This window comes from Gymnoscopelus microlampas (genome assembly GCF_963454915.1).
Source record: "Gymnoscopelus microlampas genome assembly, chromosome: 4".
In the NCBI taxonomy this organism is placed as follows: Eukaryota; Metazoa; Chordata; class Actinopteri; order Myctophiformes; family Myctophidae; genus Gymnoscopelus; species Gymnoscopelus microlampas.
This window is the reverse complement of record NC_139941.1, coordinates 34,355,245-34,380,170: the sequence shown is the minus strand read 5'-3', so window position 1 is coordinate 34,380,170 and position 24,926 is coordinate 34,355,245. Positions and strand designations below refer to the sequence as shown.

Below are 24,926 nucleotides of genomic sequence, written 5' to 3'. Positions count from 1 at the left end.
AAGATTTTCAAATCATCCTCATGGTAGCGCTATAACAGGCCGATTCACACTCCCTAAAGGTCAAGGAAAAACTTTTGCCCTGCATTTTTCACATCTGCCTTTTATAGTGCCACCAGGAGGCCGACTTATGTAAAAAAAAAAAAAAATACTCCTTAAGATTGTATCCACATTTCACGCACATCGGTACACATGCTGTCTATAGTCATATGTGATCAAGATGGATCTGTTTGATTTTTCATATTCCATCCTGATTGGCTAAGACTGACATCTAAAGTTGGCCTGTTTTGAACAAAATCCCTCAAATCATGCACGCACATTCGTACTACATTGAGGAACAAATGCCACCCTTTTGACATTGTCCTATTATAGCGCCACCAGGAGGCCGATTTTTGCAAAACACAATTGTTTTATTTTACTCCTACAGATTTAGTCCAAACATCACGCAGATTGGTACACATGATGTTTATAGTCATTTGATCAAGATGGATCTGTCCGATTCTTCATATTCCATCAACATTGCTGGCCCACTATAACCTACCTGACCTGGCGGAGACCTGTGCTCCGATGAGCACTTTTTCTACTTGTCCATGACAATGTGTGTTTTATGCATGTCACAAGCATGCCCCCCCCCCCCCCCCCCACCCCCACCACCCCACACACACACACACACACACACACACACACACACACACACACACACACACACACACACACACACACACACACACACACACACACACACACACACACACAGGCATCCAAGTGGTATACCTTTTACGTTATCTGCGTAAATTATCTATCTAGTTCTGTTATTGGAATTTGGATGTGAAACTCTCTCTAAAAAAAATATGAGTAGATTTCACACCCGGAACCCATGATAACAACGACCTGTTTCCCCGGACACATATCTCAGCAGTACAAGCTAGGTCCAGCGTTGCCATGTCCGCTTTTTATAAGCGACTTTTGGCTTCCTTTTCTGTAAAGTCGCTTGTAAATATTGGTTAGTTGTGGGTTGCGGTTTTTTTGGACTTGTTTCTAAAGTGCAGTTGCTTATTTTGGCTTGTTTCCTAATGTTGTTTAAATCAGTGTTTCTCAAACATTTTCGAGTCAAGGAGCCTCAAATTAATATGTATTTGTCTGCGGTCCTCCATCTGAAAACATGTTGTGCCAGGGACCCACCATACAAGATTTATGTTGTCAAAATATCAAAATTGTTTCCAAGATTTGTTTGGCAAGGGCGAAGGGCTCGCTTCTTTTGGGCTCGTATTCATAGACCTTGTATTGTGAATTTGTACTTCCATGTAGCCTACTGTTGTTCTCATGTCTTACTAAATAAAGTACATCAATCAATCAATCATAGACCTAGTTGCTTGTTTCTTTCGCAAAACCTGGCAACTCTTCCCACTAGCGGAAGATAAACAGAAAGCTGTCATCATGGCAGAGGTGAGTTAATAAAGATACAAACACTATGTGTAACAATACCATTTAACACATATAGATGGACAGACAGCCAACAAGACAACAAATGACTCTTTGTCATTTTTACAGCATGTATGCATTGTCCATAGAATAGATTCAAAGACCGACCTAAGGAATTATGACGAGCATTAGCTCAACAGCTAAAGGAACTTGGCCAACGTTTAAAAAGACAATTACAAAACAATAGTCAGTCTTACGTGTCATATCACATCAGTTATACCGTTATTGTTGCATTAATGTGGAGGTCAGACTTTACATATTATGAACAAGAAGCGTAGATGGTGGTAACGTTATTTATTCTACTACTAGCCTGCCTGGCTAACTTACCTTGTGTGCTAATATTTGCTCTAGTACAGTGGTTCTCCAACCTTTTAATTTCAAAAATCCCTATAACTCTGAGAGTGTACAAATGGAACCATTTGGTCCATTTGGTTCCATTTGTACACTCAGAGTTACAGACCTGCTGTATGGGATCCATTTGTAGCCCCCAGAAGGTCCCTGGACCCCACTTTGAGAACCACTGCTCTAGTATTTCCCTCTAGTCACAGAACTTGAAGGAAACCACTAAAATACATGAATATTATGCTATAACAGTGTGAAAGAACATACCACACAACCCTGTGATTACTTTTAGTAGGTCTGGAGATCTTAAATGCTATAATAATTTCAATTCCAATTTAAAATCAATTTATACTAAGATCCCCAGACCCTAGTATCTACTACATTTCTTTTTACATTGGATCACCAGTAAAAAATAAATAATAATAATAATAGAAGAAATATTATAATTATAAGTTGCATTGCATGTGCACTTCTGTGCCATTAACTTTGTTATTCATAAACTTGTCGCTATGTAGGGCTAGTACATTGCATAACCACAATGTTACCCTGGAGAACTTTGATTCCAATCTGTTTGCCAGCACAAAGCTATAATCAAACAATAGCTTTAAGTACTCTTAATAACTTTCAGCTCCAGCAACAGACAACAATATCTTTGAGCTCGCACTAATAGTTTAAAATGCAGCCTACAGGCTGTCGCAGTGCACTGATCATTGTGTTCTCATTATTTCAAAGGCTATGGGGTTTTGTCTGTTTATTCTAACATCAGTGATTGTTGAAGTTCTTTAACCCAAAACACTACGCCTGATTTATGTTTCAAACAGTAACAGCTGTTGCCGATGCTGTGTGACACATGCTCTGCTCTAGACCGGTGTCAAGTACTGAACATTTTATTAAAGAGAAAGAACTATTTCTCTTCCCTGGTGGCTGATTGATGCCAGCGTAGAAGAACATAATGGTGAAATAATCCCCACTGTTTCAGATTGCGTGTCAATGATTTGATCAAGAGATCCTCATCGGACAGGAATTACTGATGGAGATCTCTTCATCGAAATGTTGACACGCAATACAATAGTGGAGCTCATTCCACCAGCATGCAAACCTTATTTTCTTTTATGTGTACTATAAGCTCCACTGTTTTATTGCCTGTCAATGTTTTGATCAAGAGATCTTCTGAAGAAGATCTCTTGATCAAAACATTGACAGGCAATAAAACAGTGGAGTTCATATCACCGGTGTGTGGTCCCTATTATTTTTATGTGAACTTTTACACCTGGGCACTTGGAAGGATGTGCGTGCGCTGTGAGCACCTCCCTTTCATGATTGATGTCTGCCAGCAACATTTTTATTCCAGGACATCTGAATAATAGCCAGCCACCAGCCAAATATTGTATTGATATCTTTCCCTGAAAATATTATTTTCTATTTTGCATGTCAAGCGTTGAAATAAAACAATCAATACACATTTGTAACATCTAAGTTCTGTTTATCATTATAAAGGGACAATTTGAAACTCTTACCCTATTAAATGGAATCTATTTGTTACAGACTCACAGCCTGCAGGACATGCGGCAGCAGGCAACTGTTGCTGCTAAGGTTTTCATCCAGAGAGACTACACCAACGGCACCGTCTGCCAGTTCCAGATTAAGTTCCCCTCTGACCTGGAGACCAGAGTAAGATATATATCTGTCTGTCTGTTTCTGTGTGTGTTTGTGCCAATCCATCATTAGATACAGACACGCGTGATGCAGCCATGCACAGACACATACAGTACATAGCATTCTACAGACTTGTGAAGAATTTGCTTTATATGTCTGCACCGTAGAGGCAATTACAATATGCCACAGATGTCTGCAAGCCTGGAGATCGAGGCTAGCGTGGTAGAGAGTCTAGAGACATCTACAGCACGCTACAGATGTCTACATTGCAGAGACATCTGTAGCATGTTATGTAAGAATAAATTAATCTAAAATTATTACAACGTAACTGTTCATAGATCTGTGGTCACTGGTTAATGGTGATTAATCTTTGCAGAGGAAATATTCTCACATCCACTCAGCTCAAATGCAGTTACTTGCGGCTGCAGCCTGAGCAAGAGCAGTGTGCTGGCTCTTTCTTCATTTATGGTCATTTGATGGTGATTTTAAAAATCCATTTAGATTATAGGGTAGCACGGGTTAAAATAATTGGACCCGATCTGAAACTGACCCGTGGATAATTGGACCCGGCCCGAAGGGGCACAGAGGAAAACTGGACCCGGTCCAAAGGACCAAGGATAATTCAAATTTACTAGAACCGGTCTGGCCGGGTCTCTACTAGACCCGTACTGGACCCAATGCTCATTTATGCTCTTTTCACCGTGGCATTGAGACTAGCCGTGTGTGTCAGTCACCTCCCCCGCCCCAACCGAGCCTCTGGAGTGAAGCTCTCAGTCACACACAAAGCTAAGTTGAAGAAGGAGCGCACTCAATATGTTGCAGACACAGATTACATTTTTGCCGACTTTCTTTTATCGTCCATCCCCGCAGATAATGACATTATGACCACAAAAACACAGAAAAAGTTCCAACTTGCAACTTCACGTGGCTTTCGTTTGCGTTTCACCTCGTGGGTGGCAATCAGAGTAGAGCTCTGATTGCCAAGAAGCTTGTGGTCTCACGATCAACATGTCTATCATGGATTCTATTAAGTGTAAACTGGTAGTTGACACATGTTCCTGATAAACTATTCGACTAGTCGACTTTTCATGCCCGTCCCTACTACAGTTTATGTCATGGCAGTATCAGTGGAAGTTTAAGTATGCTTGAAGTCAGCTTTGCCAAACCAAAGTGATATAGACTTCTCTCAGTCTGCTAGTCAGTGCCGACATGTCGGAGGTATGCGTTTGGAGGAGAGCTAATCCTGGTGCAATGACTTTGGTCCAAGGGGATGGTCTGCCCTGCTGCACTCTAAAGTGCTCTACAGAGTGCCATTAAGTAGAGCACAGTGATGTTGTACATTCTTTGTGGATCTGTCCCAGTGAGCTTGTCATTCTTATGTGCATCCAAACTCTTCCAGGTTCTGGTACCAATAACACAGGATAAGAAGTAACTAGTGTCTGTTAAAGTTGTTGGGGTTATCAAATGGGCACATCCTATCCCCAAGGTGTTGTGGAACAAGTTGTGTAACAAGTTCTAGGCCAGCGTTTTTTCCTCTGTTTTGCAATGATAGGCCTCCACAACTGGAACAGGGGTCTTCAACAGGGGGTCCGGGACCCCTAGGGGGTCATCAGAGTTACTACAGGGGGTCCGCCAAATCTTTGTGTGATATTTTTTATTTTTTTACCTTAACCACTTGAACCCTAGCATCCCTTTTCTGAGGAGAACTTTAGACAAAAATAGCAGATCTACAAGCTCACAACGCCTTGCGCTGCGAGGCGTTGTGAGCTTGTAGATCGGCTATTTTTGGCAAAGATCTATGGCTGTAGAGGGAAAAAAAGAGTAGCAAAAAAAAATTCTGAAACACAATTCTATACAATATAGAGGGGGTCCCTGCTTCATCTCTCTCTCAGCTAGGGGGTCCTTGGCCTGAAAACGTTGAAGACCCCTGCTGTACAACTTGTAGAGAAAAATAACAAACTTAATATAGATTTCAATTTAACTTGGTTTCTTTCAAAGAGCACAACGGTTTATTACAATAAAGCGGGCAAAGAAGAGTTTTGGTGCTACAATGTAACTAGTATCGATAACATTAGCATAGATGTGGAACGCAAATTCCTCCCACCACCGTTTTGAAAGACGTCAATTTGAGAGAAAAATACTGCTGGACTGTGTCCTGACTGTCCTCATATGACTGCGAGCAGACAGGGGTTTCAGTAAATGATCATGGGGGGAAGAAGAGCAGGTCGCTGAGAGACTGAACAGACTCGGTGCCACATGAAAGTGCATGGTGGGTGATCGGTTCAGAGTTCATCGAACAAAAAGCAGCGGCAGCTTTTGCAACCCATGTAGCCACATGAAATGATCAGTTTAGCAGCACTTAAGCCTAGTGGTTTAATGGCGCTTCCCTCTAGATTGGGTGGTCTTTGTCTGTTTTTTCTTGTAGGATGTACTTTGTGTAGACACACACATGCCAAATGGCTGGAGAAATACAGTGGGCTTTCTCCTAAGGGAGGTAACTGCTTCAGTATCGTATAATAAAAAAGTGTTTCCAACATATCTTTTTATTATTCGCTGCAAACTATCAGATATGCAGCGCCAGCACGTTGCCAAGCTGTTAAGTGGGCTTTTTCCCCTGTTTTTTTTACTGACCTGTTATTTATGTCACCTCCTCTGGACTATTGCTGGACTATTATAGCGATAAAATATATCTTTATTTCAATCTGTTTCTACTTTAACATGTCATTTCTGCTGTTTGGCTTATCTATCCCTGCAGTAGTCTTCATGTTGAAACGGCACATTCTTGCATATCATTATTAATTGGGGCTGTTGATTTATTATTGTTGGTAGTGCTTTTCTGTTTTAATACTTTGGAGAATAATCCCAAATAACTGGGAAAGCACTCTGTATCTTAAAATGCTTTTGGCAGCTTCTTTTGCCAGACAAACTAAGTTAGCTGAGACAGAATTTTGTTACTCTCATAGTTTCTAGACGGACAGTAATTTGTCTTGATGACGTTGGTGCGGAATAATATGAGTTGTGTAATATAAGAACATACTGGACCTCACATTCAGTGCAAGGGTACTGTGAAGGTCAGTTCAACGGAGGTAGAGTGTACTGTACATATCCTTATTTATTTTTACAGTGAGTAAATGCACTGAAAAGGTCGCAGCTGCAGGGGGGTGTCATAATCTCGTATTTACATTGGTAGAACGAAGCCTATATCCCAAGGTTAGGTGATATAAAGGAAAGCAGAGAGGATGAAGTCTCGGTGGGATTCGGCCATCCATCCGCCTGCATGTTCCTGAGGGTAACATCTCACCAATGACACTAGTGTCAGTGATGGGATGACACTGTTTTAGGCTTACTGTGTGCCTAATATGTTTTGTTTTTGTAGGTATAGTCTAGCCTGGTAAACCCTTGCGGTCGCGGAATTCAATTTCATTTTCATTCAGCAGACCGAATGAAAATGAAATATGAATTCCGCGACTGGGAGGATTTACCAGGCTAGGTATAGCCCTCAGGATGAGATTAACTTAATTGATCCCCAGGAGAGAATCTGACCCCAAAAATAATTTTGAAGATCATTCAGATATACAGATTTGTAAAATGTATTATTAGAGTAGCATAATAGTGTGAAATATTCACATGTTCAGATTTAATACATTAAACTAAATCAGTTTCTGCTCGGGGATTAGCAATGGCAGAAATATATAAGTAAAGGAAAAAGAAAAAACAAATCCACACACTGTCAGTAAACAAAGGAGCATATTCCAATTGAGTGCATCTGCCAGTTCTACATAGTGTGTACAGATAGACATCATCTTTCTTATTTATGTCTATTTATGAGGAGTTTGTGAATATAGCGCAGATGTACTCCTCCAGGAATATGCTCAAATCCAGAGGCCTAGTTTACCCTTTTGCACTGTAATCTCTCACTCATCATGGCCGCAGCATTTTTTGGAATGTTCAAATGTCATGCATGCATTGGACATAATTGAACAACAGAATATAGATGCTCACAGCTGAGAAAACGTGTAGAACAAAAGCTGCTAGTGCATTGGTTCTCAAAGTGGGGTCCGGGGACCCCAGGGGTCCTTGAGGGAGTTCCAGGGTGTCCCCAGCTAAATGATAGATTAGGCACCAAATGGACCCTTATGGGTCTGTAACTCTGAGAGTGTACAAATGGAACCAAATGGACCCTAACGGGTCCATTTGGTTCCATTTGTACACTCTCAGAGTTAAATTGACATAGATTTTACAATATAAATTGCGGTCCAAGTGATAGAAATGCCATTAAATGGGGGTCTGTAGCTCTAATGCATGTCAAACTGGGGGTCCTTGAAATTAAAATGGTTGAGAATTACTGCTAGAGCCGTAAAAAAAAATCTTCTCTTATGGGGGTCCCTGGCATATCTTTTGAAATGGGCGTCCGCGGGCTAATAAGTGTCAATTTGGGGGTCCTTGACATGAAAAAGTTAGAGAACCACTGTGCTAGTGTGCACACTCAACTCCTGAGTTGTTCATTAACTCTGAGAGTGTACAAATGGGACCAAATGGACCCGTTTTGGTTCCATTCCAGTAAAAATCTCCAGCGTTAAATTAACACTGTTGTGTAGGCAGGCATCAAAACACTATATCAGACCACTGGGCTGGAGCATGTTGCTGCGGCTGCATTATTCCAGCACATGGGGGGTCAGGCGTTAGAGAGCATTCAGGGATCCAGGAGTCCAAAGGCCCAGCTGGCTGCTGGTGAGCTCTACAGACTTCTATCTATACTCCATACTCCTGGTCTCTCTCGCTCTCTCTCTAGGTAGACAAGGTAGACAATGTGCCTGTGTTCCTATAACATATAGGGCCATTTTTTGCGTCTTTTAACCCATTAAGACCTGAGGTCGATTAAAAAAATGTTTTCTTTACAAAAATAGCAGATCTACAAGCTCATAGCGCGGCACTCGGTGCCGCGCTATGAGCTTGTATATCTGCTATTGAATAGCCTAAAGAAATCTAAAAGTGACACAGATGCGTTCCCGGTCTTAATGGGTTAAGTACCAGGTCTTATGACTTAACATAAGACCTGGAGGCGTGGCCAATGCTTTTTCACTATTTTGAGTGGCCAAACAGCATTGGCCACGCCTCCAGGTCTTTAAGTTAAGTCATAAGACCTGGTACTTAAAACATGGAAAAATAGGGTCCATATAGTCTGAATAAACAGCAGCGTACAACATTCTTTATTAACGGGCTACTGCAGCAACTCCTAACACACTTTTTTCGAGGGCTCTTTATCTGTGCTTCAGGCTCCAGCCAAAGGTTTACCTCCCCTCCTCTCCTCTTCTTATCTCTTATGTTCTTAGTGGGTCTCAGTGAGTGCACTGTGGAGAGCATAGTGGAGACTATAGCGTTGATAACCCCAGTCAAAACAACTGGCAGAGTCCATCCAGCAGCAGTCCCTAGGCCCTAAAACATCCATGGAGCCTGCCTGCCTCCGTGGGAGGAATGCTTGAGAAAGGCTGCTTTTATTGTTTTACCCAGCCCATTTTCATAACTGTGTTCTTGATGCTATCAGAAGTCTTGATAACACCCAGATATAGGGTTGAGTTAATACACGGTGAGTCCATGTCAGGAGATAAGGTCTCACGGTGAATCTTCAGCATGTGTGTGTCCAGCTAAGTATTAAGTGAAAGCACACAGAGATCACACAGCTGAGGCGTTCTCATTTCAGAGTTGTTTTGCCATTTCTGGAAAGAGGTGCAGCTCTCTGCCTTGATGAATTACATGTCTGGGAAAATTCACCCACTCGTTGGTCCAGAGCAGAGGGAGAAAAAAAAAGTGATCTGGGGTTTGTTAGAGGACTTTCCATTGTTAGAGCATTTTCCATTTGATCTGCAGAATAATTTTCCATTTGATCTTCAGAATAAAATCAGACGGCGCTTCATTTACTGATTGGTCCAAAATACCGAACGGTGAAGATTTAAGATTTTGAGCAGTGCCCTCTATGGCACTGGCCATCAAACAAAGCACCAACATAAAAATGAATTGCTGATACTGAAACCCTTATAATCAGAATAACATTGATTAATGATGATTGATTCTTAACAATTTAAAGAGCACTTTTATAGCACGCAACCTCAGAATAAAACACAAAGTGTGTGCGAGTGGGTTGGGGGGGGGTGGGGGGCATTTCATACCCAACTGTGGAGATGACTGATGTCATAGACTTGCCTCTCCAAGTACTCTGATAATGGTCGGGCACTGCACTAAGTACTGTACCAATTTAAACAAATGTTATTGACACATGTGCCCAATAGATTTGTGCAACCCTATTTTAAAATTGAATTCTCAGAATAAAATCTATATAGAATATTCCAAAGTGATACTTTTTTTTAAATGTAATTTCCCTCCATTTCCGAACATTACCTTTAGCAGAATGACTGTCCCAGGATCAGTTTTTAGTCCTGTTAGTGGTGACAGGAATCTAAGGATGGCATTGTCTTGTCGGTCTATCCAACACTTTTGGTTCTAAAATTATTGGCTGGTTTGCCATCGAAATTGCTTCATGCTTCCTGACAGATGAACGCTTCTCATTTTGGTGACACCATGGCTTTTCCTGTTGCGCTAACCTTGAGGGCTAAATGTCCACTTATATAAAAGATAAATCAAAATATAATGGGTGGATTGCCAGGGCATTGGGGAAGAATGCAAATGAATAAGAGAATATAGCTGCAAAGCAGCGTTTTGGGGGTTTAAAGTTCAAACCAGCATGGACACTTCACCCATTTGCAGCTATTTTCATATAATTGGTCCTCACTAATGCTCATTATAAGATGATTTTTGTCAGAATTTCAGTCTGAATCTCAGAGGGCTGTGAACAGTTCATAAACCTGCCTAGTGACATCATCGGTAGGCAGGTTTGGTAAATTCAAAGAAGATTTTTGGGGGTGGCAGTCATTCAAGTTAAAGCAGGGTTTTTTTTAAGCTTTAGTAAATTTGTACTAATGCACCATTACTTGTCTCTTAGGTACACTACAGTACACTACAGTACAGTATACATAACAGTTTGAGAGAGATTTTGTGTTGTCAAAAGGAATATTAATGCATTAAATCCCTACACACTGTTTTGGTTATTCACATTTATATACATTTATAGCTTGTGACAAAAAAACTGCAGGATATTTTGGGGAGAACTTTTAAACTAAAGTCAACAGGGGGTGTAATCTATTCAAAAATGCATTGAAAAAGTAGAGCCCAGATGTGGGAACGAAAAGTCACTTTATGGCCTATAATGCATAAAATATATAAATAATACAAGAAGAAGGGGTGCCGTGTGTGTGTGGGTGGGTCTATGTATACCAGGGGTCCAAATGTGGGTCTGTAAGTCTTTGGGACACCAATAGATTTCAGGGAACTTTTCAGGATTTTTTTCAGGTTCTTTAGACATATCCAGTCTTGTGATTGGCAGTTGTTGGCTTTGGTCTATGTACTGTATGTGCTGAGCCAGGCCATTTTGAAGTTCATTGGAGAAGAATAAGATATCAATATCAACCAGCAGCTGTATCTGTCAGTTTTGATAAGCTTGGTCCAATATTGATACACACAAAATCAGTTTTTCAAAATAATTCAAAATAGTGGAAAATATAGCCAGACCGAATTTTGTAGTTCTTGAGGCAACATTTGTAGCGTGATGATAGAGGGATGTCTGTAGCAAGCTTTGTGTAAATCAAGGTGTAGGAGTTGTGATGTTTTCAAAGTAAAATATCAATCATAGGGCCCAAACTGATTAAATCAAAGGATTGGGCTCATATGTGTTGTGCAAGTCATGCACATAACTTCCAACCTTGGTGAAAATATTCATGTCGATACCATTTACCGTCTCACAGGAATTAGCAAATCCGTGACAGAAGGAGATGAAAAATGAATACAAAAACAATAACATTTCACTCAGCCCTTTGGGGATGAACCTCTAATAAGTAGCAGATAATGTAAAATCTATACCACTTGTATGACTGCGTGTGTATGACTGCGTGTGTGTGTGTGTGTGTGTGTGTGTGTGTGTGTGTGTGTGTGTGTGTGTGTGTGTGTGTGTGTGTGTGTGTGTGTGTGTGTGTGTGTGTGTGTGTGTGTGTGTGTGTGTGTGTGTGTGTGTGTGTGTGTGTGTGTGTGTGTGTGTGTGTGTGTGTGTGTGCGCTGAGCAGAGTGCTTTCAAAGCCACCAATGGATATAACATGTAACCTTTAGTTGCACCATTCTTACCAATTTGTGTGTGTGTGGGGGGCATATGTTAATGAATGATCTGGGTTGCTTTATATTCAGATTGCTTTTCTTGTGTGTTTTTTTCAGATTGACAAGCAGCAGTTTGAAGAGACGGTGAGGACACTGAATAACCTGTACGCTGAAGCAGAAAAGCTTGGTGGTCAGTCGTACTTGGAGGGCTGCCTGGCCTGCCTCACTGCCTACACCATCTTCCTCTGTATGGAGACCCATTATGAGAAGGTGGGAGATTGCACTGTCTCAATTCTGAATTGATATCTTATTCAATTCTGCTTATAATACGTGGCTTTTGAAGACGTAGGCTGCATTTCTTTCAATAATCCCACCATGTCTGTTTCATCCTCTATCTTAACATTTTGGTCTCCCTCTCTTCCTGTCTTTCACTGATTCGCACACAGTCATTCTCTCACCCCAGTGTCTTAACCCATTAAGACCTGGAACGCATCTGTGTCACTTTTTCATTTGAGCTAAAAAGCATTATTTTACACTTTGGCTATTCAAAAATAGCAGATATACAAGCTTGTAGCGTGGCACCGAGTGCCGCCCTACGAGCTTGTAGATCTGCTATTTTTGAAAAATTGTGAAAATGTGTGCATATCTTTGAATATATATTGTTTAGCGAACATTTTTAACTCTATTCTTTGCTTCTGCGGGTCCCTGGAACAATACATTTTGAGATGGGGGTCGGCGGCCAAATACATCACCACTGATATAGAAACATACGTTTTTTCAGAAAACTGTGAGAAAGACACACAGAGGAAAAAAAAGGCTATTGTGGATTGACTACATTTATACATAGACCCATCAACAAATGTGTCTACAAGCCACATTGGAGATTATTGAAGTGGGTTCAAACCCTAAGAAGCCATGTTGTTGCTGAGTGGATCCATGCAGCTTGGCCGTAAATCAACAGCTTTATGATCCTCTGTAAAAGCTTGCAAAATGTGTATGATTTATATACCTCCTCAACCTCTGGCAAACCCCTCTCTTAAGCCCAACCCACACGGAATGTAAATGAATCAGTATGTCAGTAGGCTTCTCCTATCCAGGGGATTTGTATTGGAGTGGACAGGAGTAATCGAGGATGAAAAACAGTTTGGCTTGGTTCGCGGTTTTACGAGACCCTTATAAAGTCTGGTGATTTGAATTAGCTGGTCTTTGCCAAGCCAAAGATTCGCTGGAGTCGACTATTCAGCTCCTGGCAAAAAGAAAAAAAAATCAAGAATGCAGCAGGCTGGCTGGTTGTTTTATGGAGGCGGCCTTTTAGCCAATGGTATGCGAGTTTGATCCCAGGTATGAAGAGTTCCCAGAACGTCCCACTGCTGCAAGATATTGAAGACTAGCTAACGTGCTATATATTAGTGTAATTGTGTTTGTCCGTCTGTGTAGAAGTATGTCAAAGACGTATCCTGCACAGAGCCAGACCAGGATCAAAAAAGCATTTGTAAATAATTATTAGTATTTGTATTGTATTATGCAAGAATGCAAAGTCGGAAAACACAGACCAGGACTCAAGGCGAGTCGTGCGGACCCAATGCTGGGAAGCAAGCACTCCGCTTCAGTATTCAGCTGAGAATCTCATAATGTTAGAGCCTCCTGATAGTATTTAAAAGATGTAAGTTATAATATTTGTAACTGTTATTCCTGTGTGCTTTCAGGTTTTGAAGAAGATTGCAAAGTACATTCAGGAGCAGAACGACAAGATCTACGCCCCACGAGGTCTCCTGCTCACTGATCCCATTGAAAGAGGACTCAGAGTTGTATCCTTACCTTATGTGTTTTGTAGCCAGGAAAACCTTCCTTTATAAGGAAAATCAGTTTCTCAACAGCATCAAGGTGTGTCGAAAGAGTTGGAGTTTTCCCTCTAGCTTTAACTATAAAGCCTTTTCAAAGCGGATTTGGTTCTAACTGCTAACAGTCACATCTTAAATGACTCTTGTGGTTGATGTGCTGACAGTATCATTCAGAGCACACTTTTGTTTACAACATTAGGATAAGCTTGAAATCATACACACTCAACAATTACAAGCAGCCAACAATGAAGCGTGATGATAGAGGGATGTCTGTATGCCTTGACAACTGATGTTGAATCTAACAATGTGGTCTAACAAATGGCTGTGTATGTCAGATAGGCACGAGACAAATAAAGAAGAGCTGAGGAAGAAAAGCTACAATTCTTATCCAAGACTGGAGCATAATATATAGTAAATGAGATTGTCATGTGATGGGGAAAGAAAGGGCATATGAAATTATTGCTCAAACAAATGCCCTACTACACCAAATCACTTAAATAGTTCATGGATGGATATCGCACATTAATCCCAATTTGTTTTGATGTGTTAGACATAACGATGAGCTAGAAGAAGCTGTTATATTGGCTGTCAGTTTGTAGGAATTTGATAAAACGACGAAGAAAGAGGTTTTTACAAGGTTTTACAGTTGACATTAAAAATTTAAGAATTTGGGGAATGGTCCAGGGGATATTTTCTAACCAATATTCACATGGTCCCTCTGACAGACGGACTTATTTTGCAACAGGATGCTATTGATGCCAGTAATAGAAAATATTTTGATAAATATATATATACAAATCTCGCACAGAGATGCACTATTGCAGTCTGCGTGTTTCAGTGGTCCTAATGCCTAACAAATCAAATGGGCCATGGAGCTTATTGCAACTATCCACATACCCTCTCTATTGCCCTTTTTCTGGACCTGCTGGCAGTAAATGGGAAGCAGCATTGATGGTCAGCTTACAGGAAATGTAGGGATGCACCGTAATAACCACCAGATAAAAGTTGTGTATGTAATCCATAGCATCTGTGTAAAACCAGCGGCCGTGCAAAACAGCTCGGTTTTTCCAAGAGTTTGTGTGGGGGAGGGTCATGGGTGACTCAACATTCTAATTAATTGTAACTGGTGGATTAGAAATGGTGAAAAAAAGAAAAGGAAAATATGATCGAAATCGTTTGCAGCTGAGGGCCATTCTCTCTTTTCTCTCTATTGGAGTATGATGGTTTTCATTTGTACAACTGACCTGGATTATGTCTTTGACACGGCCAAGCTGTTGCTCCGCTGACTTTGGCATGAGAGCAGGTTGGGGGGGGTGGGGAGTGCAGAGATTGACAAGAATGTCACACTTGTGCCGTTGTTTAGCCCCAACCACAACACACACACACACACCTCCCCTGTCGATTCAATAGAGAAGTCTGACCGATGACTATTTCTGCATGTCTGATGATCTCTTAACCACCACCATCTGAATGTCTGTTATGGAACTGGTCTGAGAGACTAAATGTATTTTCATTTTCTGTTTACATTTACATTTGAAGCGGTTTATTTTGTAAAAACCCAAATCTTTCCATTTTTAACACAAAACCCTTCCCATGAATTGATTCGAAAACAATCGTGTCAGATATTGTTCCTTAACTAGATGTTAATGAAGATTGAGATCACCGTCTTTGAAGACAGGAGCTTGGGAAGATAAAAGCCTCATTGGTGAGTTTAATTACTTATGGAAGTATTTTTAATCATCAGTCATTTCAGTCACGCACACTTCCAGTAGGCGAGGGAAGAACCTCCACCATGGGTCCACATGGTGGCACTCTAACAGCCCACTTCACGTTTTTGCCTCTAACTCTTGAACCCCACAGTCAAAATATTTCCCCCCTGGATAGCTTGGATCATAACGCTACTCCCCATATACTGTAGGCCCTGGTCGTTTGTGCCAGGACAAAATTTCTGCCATTTCACGTTTTCTTCAAAATACACCTTTTGCTACTACTCCTACACATTTTGTCAAAATCTCTCACAACTTGGCACACGTTATCTCTGGAGTCATGTGATCAGTCAGATCTTTCAGATTCCATTCCATTCCACACGGCCTGGTGGAGACCTGCGCTCCGAGGAGCGCTCTTTTCTAGTTGTTGCTATTTTTATCTGAGATAATATTTTGCACATTCAGTAGTGTGACATCAGTAAATACAGGCCTACATGTATATTACATTGAGATATATTGCTAATTTGTGTAAGTTTAGAAAAAGTCCATAACAATGTTAAGACATATTGATTGTGTTTGATTCACACATATTGTAATGTGAACGGCTTGTATCATCCATCACCATCAGAGGTGACCTGTAGTTTTCAGTTGTTGACTGGTCGCCACCATGACACTTGATGTGTGAACTGCTATGACAAAAATAAATTGAATGTCGCTGACAGTCATAGAAAAAGCAAGGTTTTATGTATCGAGATTTTTCGCTGTTTTGGGTTGGAGTCAGTTGTTGACAGTCCTTGCATAAACCTGACATTAATATTTGCAATATGTGCAGCTCTGCTCCACACTACAGCTGTTTCAGAAAGGGAGTGAATGAGATGCATCTGCCAAAATGCAATGATGGAGAAAAGACCTAACAAGACAAAAATGGGGTTTCACAGATTTTTGTTTTTGGTCAACTCAGTCCAAGAACCCTTGCTGTATTAAACCATTCTATTGATAAAGCACCGAGAACACATCATATTCTTCTGCAGCTTTTATTTACTTTTCCTGCTGTATTCCTTTCATTAGCTCGTTAAAATCCATTTGATTCTGCCCAATGCAACAACTCAACCATGGCTGAATTTCATACATTGAAGATTCCCTTAAAAATAAATTCCATGGCAGACAGATTAAGGTTTTAGCCTCTGGAGCACCACATATCCTTCCATAAATCCTCTCACTGCTGTTGAATCTCATCTTTTCCACCGGTGTAACTCATTTCATGTGACAAAGAACATCATTTTCCCATTAAGACCTCCGGATATGCTCTCCTGCTTGTGTATGTATTACACTGTGCAGGTGTTGAATAAATAAGTAATGTTAATTAAAAAAGAAATCTGACACGTGATGAGCTCTGCATCATAGCACAGGCGCTATGGTCGACGCCAAAGTAAGTCTTTTATCCATAAATATTTTACCTATGGGGAATGTTATGTTTGGCCAACATTTTTAAGACCATAGACCCCTGCAGACGGATAAGACAGGGGGGCCGTCTATCAAACAAGCACATTTCCTCATTTGAAATTCCTGCCCAGTGCCTCTCTATACATATACATTTCTCAGCGAGGAATGTAAACCGTCTCTTTTTATAAGTAGCTGCTGAGAGAGTAGTGCTTTGGAACGTGGCCATGGTCAGAAGAAGGCGAAACCGCAGTGGGCAGGCAGTGTCTGTGCATTCATACACTTAATCAGTACTAGTAAGGGCTGAAGCTGCTTTGTCCCGCTAGCTCATCTCCTTGTTCTTCTTAACTTTCCCCTTCCCTCACCTCTGTGCCGTGAGCCCCCCTCCCGTCTTGGCTGAAGGCCCTTTTGGCTCGGGAGGACTGTTCTGTTTGTCTAGATGTCTCCTAGGACCAAGCGAGGGGCTGAAGAGTGTGATGGATCAGCCGCCAGACAGACAGCTAGCTCTGTGGGGGGAAAACAGACCTGTTCTGTTTATTTGAGCCAGTGGCAGGCAGGCAGGGTATCCAAAGTGGTTGTAGAGATTGTCCTATTATGGAAAGGTCACAGGAATATTAACGGCACAGGGGCCAGGGCTTCAAGGTCACAAGGAAAACTGATCATTTGCGCACCGCACAGTTTTTCCAAAGCACAGAAATCATCTGATTTCCTGAACAGGCAACGTGTGGACGACACGACACGTGGACAGACAAAAGTTTTTCTTTCTTTCTGAAATGCAAGACAGTGAGCCCCTACCTGCTGCTAACTCATTTAAGATATTCATGATGAATGTATTAGCCCAAAGGGAAATGGAAATTGGGCAAGATCATACAATGTCAATGCTTTGGCTTCCTCTGTACCAATCCACAACCACCTGCCTGTGTGGAAGCCATAAAATAGACTACGCACGGGGCGAGTGTCCGCTGTCAGTGGGGATGTTGCAGAAAGTGCAGGCGGAATGTAATCAGCTGCTCATTTTCATATAGATCAAGTCTTTAAGCCGGCTGGCAATTTTGCTGTGCATGTATGAGATATTGGGAGCTAAACTGTTCAGCTACTGTGCAATGTCATGGGTTCTTTGCCAACTTTTGTCTGCTCCAACTTGAAAGCGCAGCCAAATGGAACTGCTTGTTTGACAACTTTCAATGACGATGAAAACGTTCTTGCTCAAAGATGAAGAAAGCACTTGTAGAAGTACACGCCCAAGACACAGATGACGAGAGTAAAAATAACTCGATGTTACGGATATACGATTTTATGTTAACATTTTTGGATAAAGACACAGCCATCTTTATCGCAAACAGGTACTATATGCTGCTGTGTAATCCTAAGAGGTTCATTCCTGCAGTTGTAGGCCACCTGATTGTTACAGCAGGCTTGTAAAGCCGCTGTCTAACACTACATCCCCTGTTGCCTAGTGTTTCCATACTTTGTGACTTTCCCAGCAATGTGATGGACGTTGTGGCAACCAGTCAGAGCAGCATTTGGAGGATACCTTCTCTCCCACCTCTGGGATGGACTTTGCCAATAAATCACACAAAACAAACACACACTCAGTGGAGTCAACTTGCATCGCTTCCAGTGCAAATATAGGGAGAGAGTGTGAAAGAGTAAACAGAGGGAGGAACAAAACATACAAATCTAAGAAACATTTTCCAAAATAGCACATTTACATAGGTAGCCGGCTGTAACCGAAATGTCATTCCAGTTTTGTTGTAATACATTTGTATGTTGGTGATTAGGGCTGTCACGATTACAAATTTAAGTTGACGATTAATTATCACTCAAATAATTGCCATTAACGATTTAATTGTGTTTCTGTCGTCAAAAAGGAATGGAACATTATGAATAAAAGTTACATTTCTGTTTGGCTTTTAGCTTTTGTAAACAAAAGTTGCACAGGGCAGATATGACAAATAAAACATATTTAATTACTTTATACTTAAAAATAAACATTAATAGTGGAAATAGCCGATCTATAAGCTCAAAACGCGTCGCATCGAGCTTTTTGAGCTTATAGATCTGCTATTTCCACTATTTTTGAATTTTTTTTGGGCGGTGCAACCACCCCTATATGTGAGGTTTGGACATCGACATTCGCTGCACTGTGATTGGCCACCATTGTACCCGCCTAACCCTGCACATTCAATGCAAATCACTGGCCACCATTGCACCCCCCTAACCCTGCACCGTGATTGGCCACCATTGTACCCCCCCAACCCCTATTCAGGACTGTGATTGGCTAGTGAACACATGACACATGTGCATAGCCCTATAAATAGGACTATGCACTTTAAAAAAAACACATTTATGTTTTTTTTTAAGTGAATCACCCATTGTGGACCAACCATTGTTTATTGTTAATAAATGGCACCACACACTTCAGAAATATTACTTTTCTTTAAGTGAACTTCCATCACTGTGATGACCACTGTGACCACACCGCCCACTTCACACTGGGTGTGATGTTTTGAAAATATATGACATTTTTTAACATGGAATTGATTATGACGATTACAAAGATAATTGTGATTATATAAAATAATTGCGATTAGACGGTGACGTAATAATTGTGACGGGCCTATTGGTGATGATGGCTAAAGTGTGACCCCTGTGTTATAAAATGCTCCGTCTTCTCTGTATCATGTTTCCTCAGCAGGTGCCAGTCTTTATCAGAGGGTCTTCAGGGGGATCTACTACCTCCCCCGGAAGACAAAGATCCCAAATCCTTACAACTGCGTCTCAAACAATCCTCCCCCCCAAATATACCCGCTCACCCCAGCTAACTCATGTATGTACAGTATACAGTATAATTGTTTCCTCTGTTGTGTAACTTAAATCTATTTGTATTATTAACTTAAATCTTTGTATTTTGCATGTTATATCTATGATGCTCTATCAGATAAGTTTGGTTAGCTGTGCCATGCATAGTGTTTGGTGACTACTGGTCTTGGATTGAACCAAGTTTTCTACACATATACTGTATATATATATAACACTCATACTGTAGGATACATTTGACTGAAGAAATCAAAAGAAGTGCTCTTGTTAGTCGATATTGCCTGTATTGGCTTTGAACATTGCCTTTGTTAACCCATTAAGACCTGAGGCCGCCGACCCCCATCTCAAAATATTTAGTTCCAGGGACCCCCAGATCGAAGCAAAGATTTGAGTTACAAATGCTCACGATTTTTCAAAAAATGCAGATCTACAAGCACGTAGCGCGGCACTCGGTGCCGCACTACGAGCTTGTAGATCTGCTATTTTTGAATAGCCAAATAAATCTAAAATGACACAGATGCGTCCCCGGTCTTAATGGGTTAAGTCTCCAAGTGGATTCATGTTATGATTTTCAGTTGCTTATAGGTTAAGTCAAACAACAACGTCTGAAAATGAGGATTTTCTTGACTTCCCTCTCTGGAAGATGTTGGTTGACTGTATTATAAAGAATCGGTAACACTTTACCATAGAGTGACCTTAACCTGAGTATTAACCTTCACATTGGTCTACATCAGAAGTATTTAACAGGGAGAAATGTATAAGATCTTGATTTGGAAACCAAACCTCCAAAGCAATGTGTTCTGTTAAAGTGTTTTGAGCCACTCACCAATTATAAATCACCCTGGACACATGTTATCAGGTAAATGACTAAAACATAATGGGTGTACAAGGCTGTGAGCGCAAATGTAAGTGGTAACACAAATTACAATAGCATTAAGCACAAATTACATCCATTAAGTTATTGTATAAGTATTATTATAATATATATTATAAATATTACTTTCCCACAGGGTAGTTACTCTGGTTAAACTCTGGAACATGGCCATAGTAAAGTAAAGTGTGGCCAAAGCACCTGACTTTGAGAACCTCCGTTTGTTATTGAATCCTTCCAGCATTTTCAACATAGTAAAATGATAGAATTAGCTGGATCCAGATAGGATGTCTAATGAATGTGCTCTGTTAACAGAATGTCTTTTTGAAATGTTCATTACTGATTAAATAAGACCATGATTACATATGTTCCAAATATATATTCCATGGAATGTTTATTATCTGAACGCTAACTGTTTTCATTATGTAAATATTTTTTTCCCCCTAGATTTTGTTTTCTTTCTCTTTTTTTTAATTTTTTATTTAGGATTACACATTTGTATTTGCTTTGGCCATTTTATGTTTAGTTTTTTTTTTGTTTTATATTGGGTTTGATAAATTGCGGTAACATTTCTATGTTATTTTTTTTATTTTGATTGCAAACTGTTTCTTAACCTTGAAATTGTTCGGTAATAAACTAATGTGTACATCTTTTACATCATCATGGCTGCTTTTCCTTGTCTCACTGTTTTGACCCAATGTCAAGATTTAAAGGGTTAATTTCAGATTTTAGCTGGTCTCCTCACACACACACACACACACACACACACACACACACACACACACACACACAGTGTTTGCCGCGAAAATAGCCGATCTACAAGCTCGCTCACAACCTCTGAGCTTGTAGATCGTCTATTTTCCTAATATGTTTTATAATATTATATGATAAACTGCTGTGTGGACTATTAGTCAATTTCAGATCGACATAGTCATAGTACACAACACATGTCTTACTTTGTTTTCATAGACCTGGTTGCTTGTTTCTCAAGCAAAGTACCTGGCACCCTTTACAATTTGCAGGTTTTGACATCACTGCTTCAGTGTTTCTCAACCTGTGGATCGGGAATAGCCCACAGGTTGAGAACCACTGAAGAGCTCACTTTCAACTTTGAATTATTATTATTATTTATTATTTGATGTATATAACTTGAGTTGACATTTTTTGTTTGAAATGAGCTGAAATAAGCTTGCACTTTGGAGTGAAACAGCTATAAATGTACACTCAAAAGCAGTTTATTTTTTATTTTTTATAAACAAGTATTGTTTACATGACTGATGTCAATGAAGGCGCAAAATAAATGTCAAACACTTTTGAAATTATTTTTATGTCTCTAAACGTGTTTCTTTCACTAAAATGCTCATAACTCTGAATCTAAGAAAAACGTTTTTGGTGAAAACAAGCTGTATTCAACTACCTCTTAACTAAAACATTTAGGACTAGTAGCCTGCCAAAGTTTGTACTTTTCCCCCTTTAAATGTCCATTGCCATTGACAATGCATTGGGCGCTTAAAGTTAAATATTTCAAAAACTACAAATCATTTCAAAGTAAAACATCTCAAGGATGCATGCCCACAGTAAGGTGGAATTTTGGGAATGGAGTTTCTAGGTGAAAGTATTTTCTGAGGTCCCAAAATCAGTCAGGTAAAAGTTGGAAAAATGTCCAAGTTGGTTTTGAACTGGGAACCTTCCGGTTACAAGCCCTGTATCTAAACCACTGCACCACAGTGATTCTTGCTGGCCTTGTTCACTTGCGTGGTCTTCAATGAAAGGTAAAAGCCAAAGTTTGTACTTTTCCCCCTTTAAATGTCCATTGCCATTGACAATGCATTGTTAATTAGTTAAATATTTCAAAAACTACAAATCATTTCAAAGTAAAACATCTCAAGGATGCATGCCCACAGTAAGGTGGAATTTTTGAACTGTGAATGGAGTTTCTAGGTGAAAGTATTTTTTTGAGGTCCCAACATCTTCCATCGACCTCCATTATAAATCTCTGAACTTTTAAAGGAGTACTATTCTAAAACAATGAGACATTTCAAAGATCCCTTTTCAGGCAAACATGTCCACAGTAAGATGAACATTTTAAAGTATGAATGAGGTTACTAGGCGTAACGGCCTGCCTTTAAATGTCCAGTTTTTGGGGGGACGATTTTGGCCTCTACACTTAGTGATTTTTTCGGATTTAACTTTCGTTTCGGTTTCGTTTCGGTAGTGACCCAATGGTGAAAAAATAAATGTACTAAGTCCAGAGCTCGATGAATGTTAGGGACAAAAAAAGTGTCACTACAAAGTACTACCAATCAACTCTAAATTGCCTGAAACGTACTCCTAACAGGTTTTCGGGGGGACGATTTTGGCCTCCACACTTAGTGATTTTTTCGGATTTAACTTTCGTTTCGGTTTCGTTTCGGTAGTGACCCAATGGTGAAAAAATAAATTTACTAAGTCCAGAGCTCGATGAATGTTAGGGACCAAAAAAAGTGTCACTACAAAGTACTACCAATCAACTCTAAATTGCCTGAAACGTACTCAGCGGAAACGTACTAAGTGGCAGCGGTGGCCTAGTTAGTGGCAGCGGTGGCCTAGTGGTTAGAGGGGCGGCCTTGATACCGGAAGGTCCCTAGTTCGATTCCCCAATTCATCACATCAATCATGAATCACCGCTGAATAGCCCTTGAGCAAGGCTTCCATGCAGGGTCCGGCTGGAAACAAGTTTCGTACTTAGTCCGACACCCTGGGTAAACAACAAACTTTGCTTTGCTTTGCTTACTCCTAACAGGTTTTCGGGGGGACGATTTTGGCCTCCACACTTAGTGATTTTTTCGGATTTAACTTTCGTTTCGGTAGTGACCCAATGGTGAAAAAATAAATGTACTAAGTCCAGAGCTCGATGAATGTTAGGGACCAAAAAGTCACTACCAATCAACTTTAAATTGCCTGAAACGTACTCCTAACAGGTCTTTGGGGGAACATTTTTTTTTCCGTCACTACCAATTTTTTTTTCGTCACCAATTTTTTTTCGTCACTACCGAAACGGAAAAAAAAATTCACAAAAAAAGTCACTACCAATCCACTTGAAATTGCCTGAAACGTACTCCTAACAGGTTTTTGGGGAACAATTTTTTTTTCGTCACTACCAATTTTTTTTTCGTCACTACCGAAACGGAAAAAACATTTCACAAAAAAAGTCACTACCAATCCACTTGAAATTGCCTGAAACGTACTCCTAACAGGTCTTTGGGGGAACATTTTTTTTTTCGTCACCAATTTTTTCGTCACCAATTTTTTTTTCGTCACTACCGAAACGGAAAAACAAATTCACAAAAAAAGTCACTACCAATCCACTTGAAATTTGCTGAAACGTACTCCTAACAGGTTTTTGGGGGAACAAAATTCACACAAAAAGTCACTACCAATCCACTTGAAATTGCCTGAAACGTACTCCTAACAGGTTTTTGGGGGAACAATTTTTTTTTCGTCACTACCAATTTTTTTTTCGTCACCAATTTTTTCGTCAACAATTTTTTTTTCGTCACTACCGAAACGGAAAAAAAAATTCACAAAAAAAGTCACTACCAATCCACTTGAAATTGCCTGAAACGTACTCCTAACAGGTTTTTGGGGGAACATTTTTTTTTCGTCACTACCAATTTTTTTTTCGTCACCAATTTTTTCGTCACCAATTTTTTTTTTCGTCACTACCGAAACGGAAAAAACATTCACAAAAAAAGTCCAGAGCTCGATGAATGTAAGGGACCAAAAAAAGTGTCACTACAAAGTACTACCAATCAACTCTAAATTGCCTGAAACGTACTCCTAACAGGTTTTCGGGGGGACGATTTTGGCCTCCACACTTAGTGATTTTTTCGGATTTAACTTTCGTTTCGGTTTCGTTTCGGTAGTGACCCAATGGTGAAAAAATAAATGTACTAAGTCCAGAGCTCGATGAATGTTAGGGACCAAAAAAAAAGTCACTACCAATCAACTTTAAATTGCCTGAAACGTACTCCTAACAGGTCTTTGGGGGAACATTTTTTTTTCGTCACTACCAATTTTTTTTTCGTCACCAATTTTTTCGTCACCAATTTTTTTTCGTCACTACCGAAACGGAAAAAGAAAATCACAAAAAAAGTCACTACCAATCCACTTGAAATTGCCTGAAACGTACTCCTAACAGATTTTTGGGGGAACATTTTTTTTTTCGTCACCAATTTTTTCGTCACCAATTTTTTTTTCGTCATTACCGAAACGGAAAAACAAATTCACAAAAAAGGTCACTACCAATCCACTTGAAATTTGCTGAAACGTACTCCTAACAGGTTTTTGGGGGAACAAAATTCACAAAAAAAGTCACTACCAATCCACTTGAAATTGCCTGAAACGTACTCCTAACAGGTTTTTGGGGGAACATTTTTTTTTCGTCACTACCAATTTTTTTTTCGTCACCAATTTTTTCGTCACCAATTTTTTTTTCGTCACTACCGAAACGGAAAAAACATTTCACAAAAAAAGTCACTACCAATCCACTTGAAATTGCCTGAAACGTACTCCTAACAGGTCTTTGGGGGA

At 40.1% G+C, this 24,926-nt stretch overlaps 1 protein-coding gene across 2 annotated transcripts; it reads left to right on the top strand.

The window, feature by feature from the left end:
- Positions 1-1,393: 1,393 nt before the first annotated feature.
- LOC311043521 (golgin subfamily A member 7-like) lies at positions 1,394-21,068 on the top strand. 2 transcript variants are annotated; one of them, XM_084054813.1, is made up of 6 exons: positions 1,394-1,443; positions 3,367-3,492; positions 11,794-11,946; positions 13,383-13,484; positions 15,170-15,222; positions 19,362-21,068. In XM_084054813.1, the coding sequence occupies exons 1-5, from the start codon at positions 1,435-1,437 to the stop codon at positions 15,209-15,211; spliced, it is 432 nt and encodes a 143-aa protein (XP_083910939.1). In that variant the 5' UTR covers positions 1,394-1,434; the 3' UTR covers positions 15,212-15,222; positions 19,362-21,068. The 2 variants fall into 2 exon arrangements, with proteins under 2 accessions (XP_083910939.1, XP_083910938.1); XM_084054812.1 differs by having other exon boundaries at positions 19,359-21,068.
- Positions 21,069-24,926: the final 3,858 nt, after the last annotated feature.

Bases quoted from the DNA above. Each gene is read 5' to 3' on its own strand.
- LOC311043521 (XM_084054813.1), top strand. The intron at 3,493-11,793 runs GTAAGATATATA...TGTTTTTTTCAG, and splicing joins CCTCTGACCTGGAGACCAGA to ATTGACAAGCAGCAGTTTGA. The intron at 11,947-13,382 runs GTGGGAGATTGC...GTGTGCTTTCAG, and splicing joins TGGAGACCCATTATGAGAAG to GTTTTGAAGAAGATTGCAAA.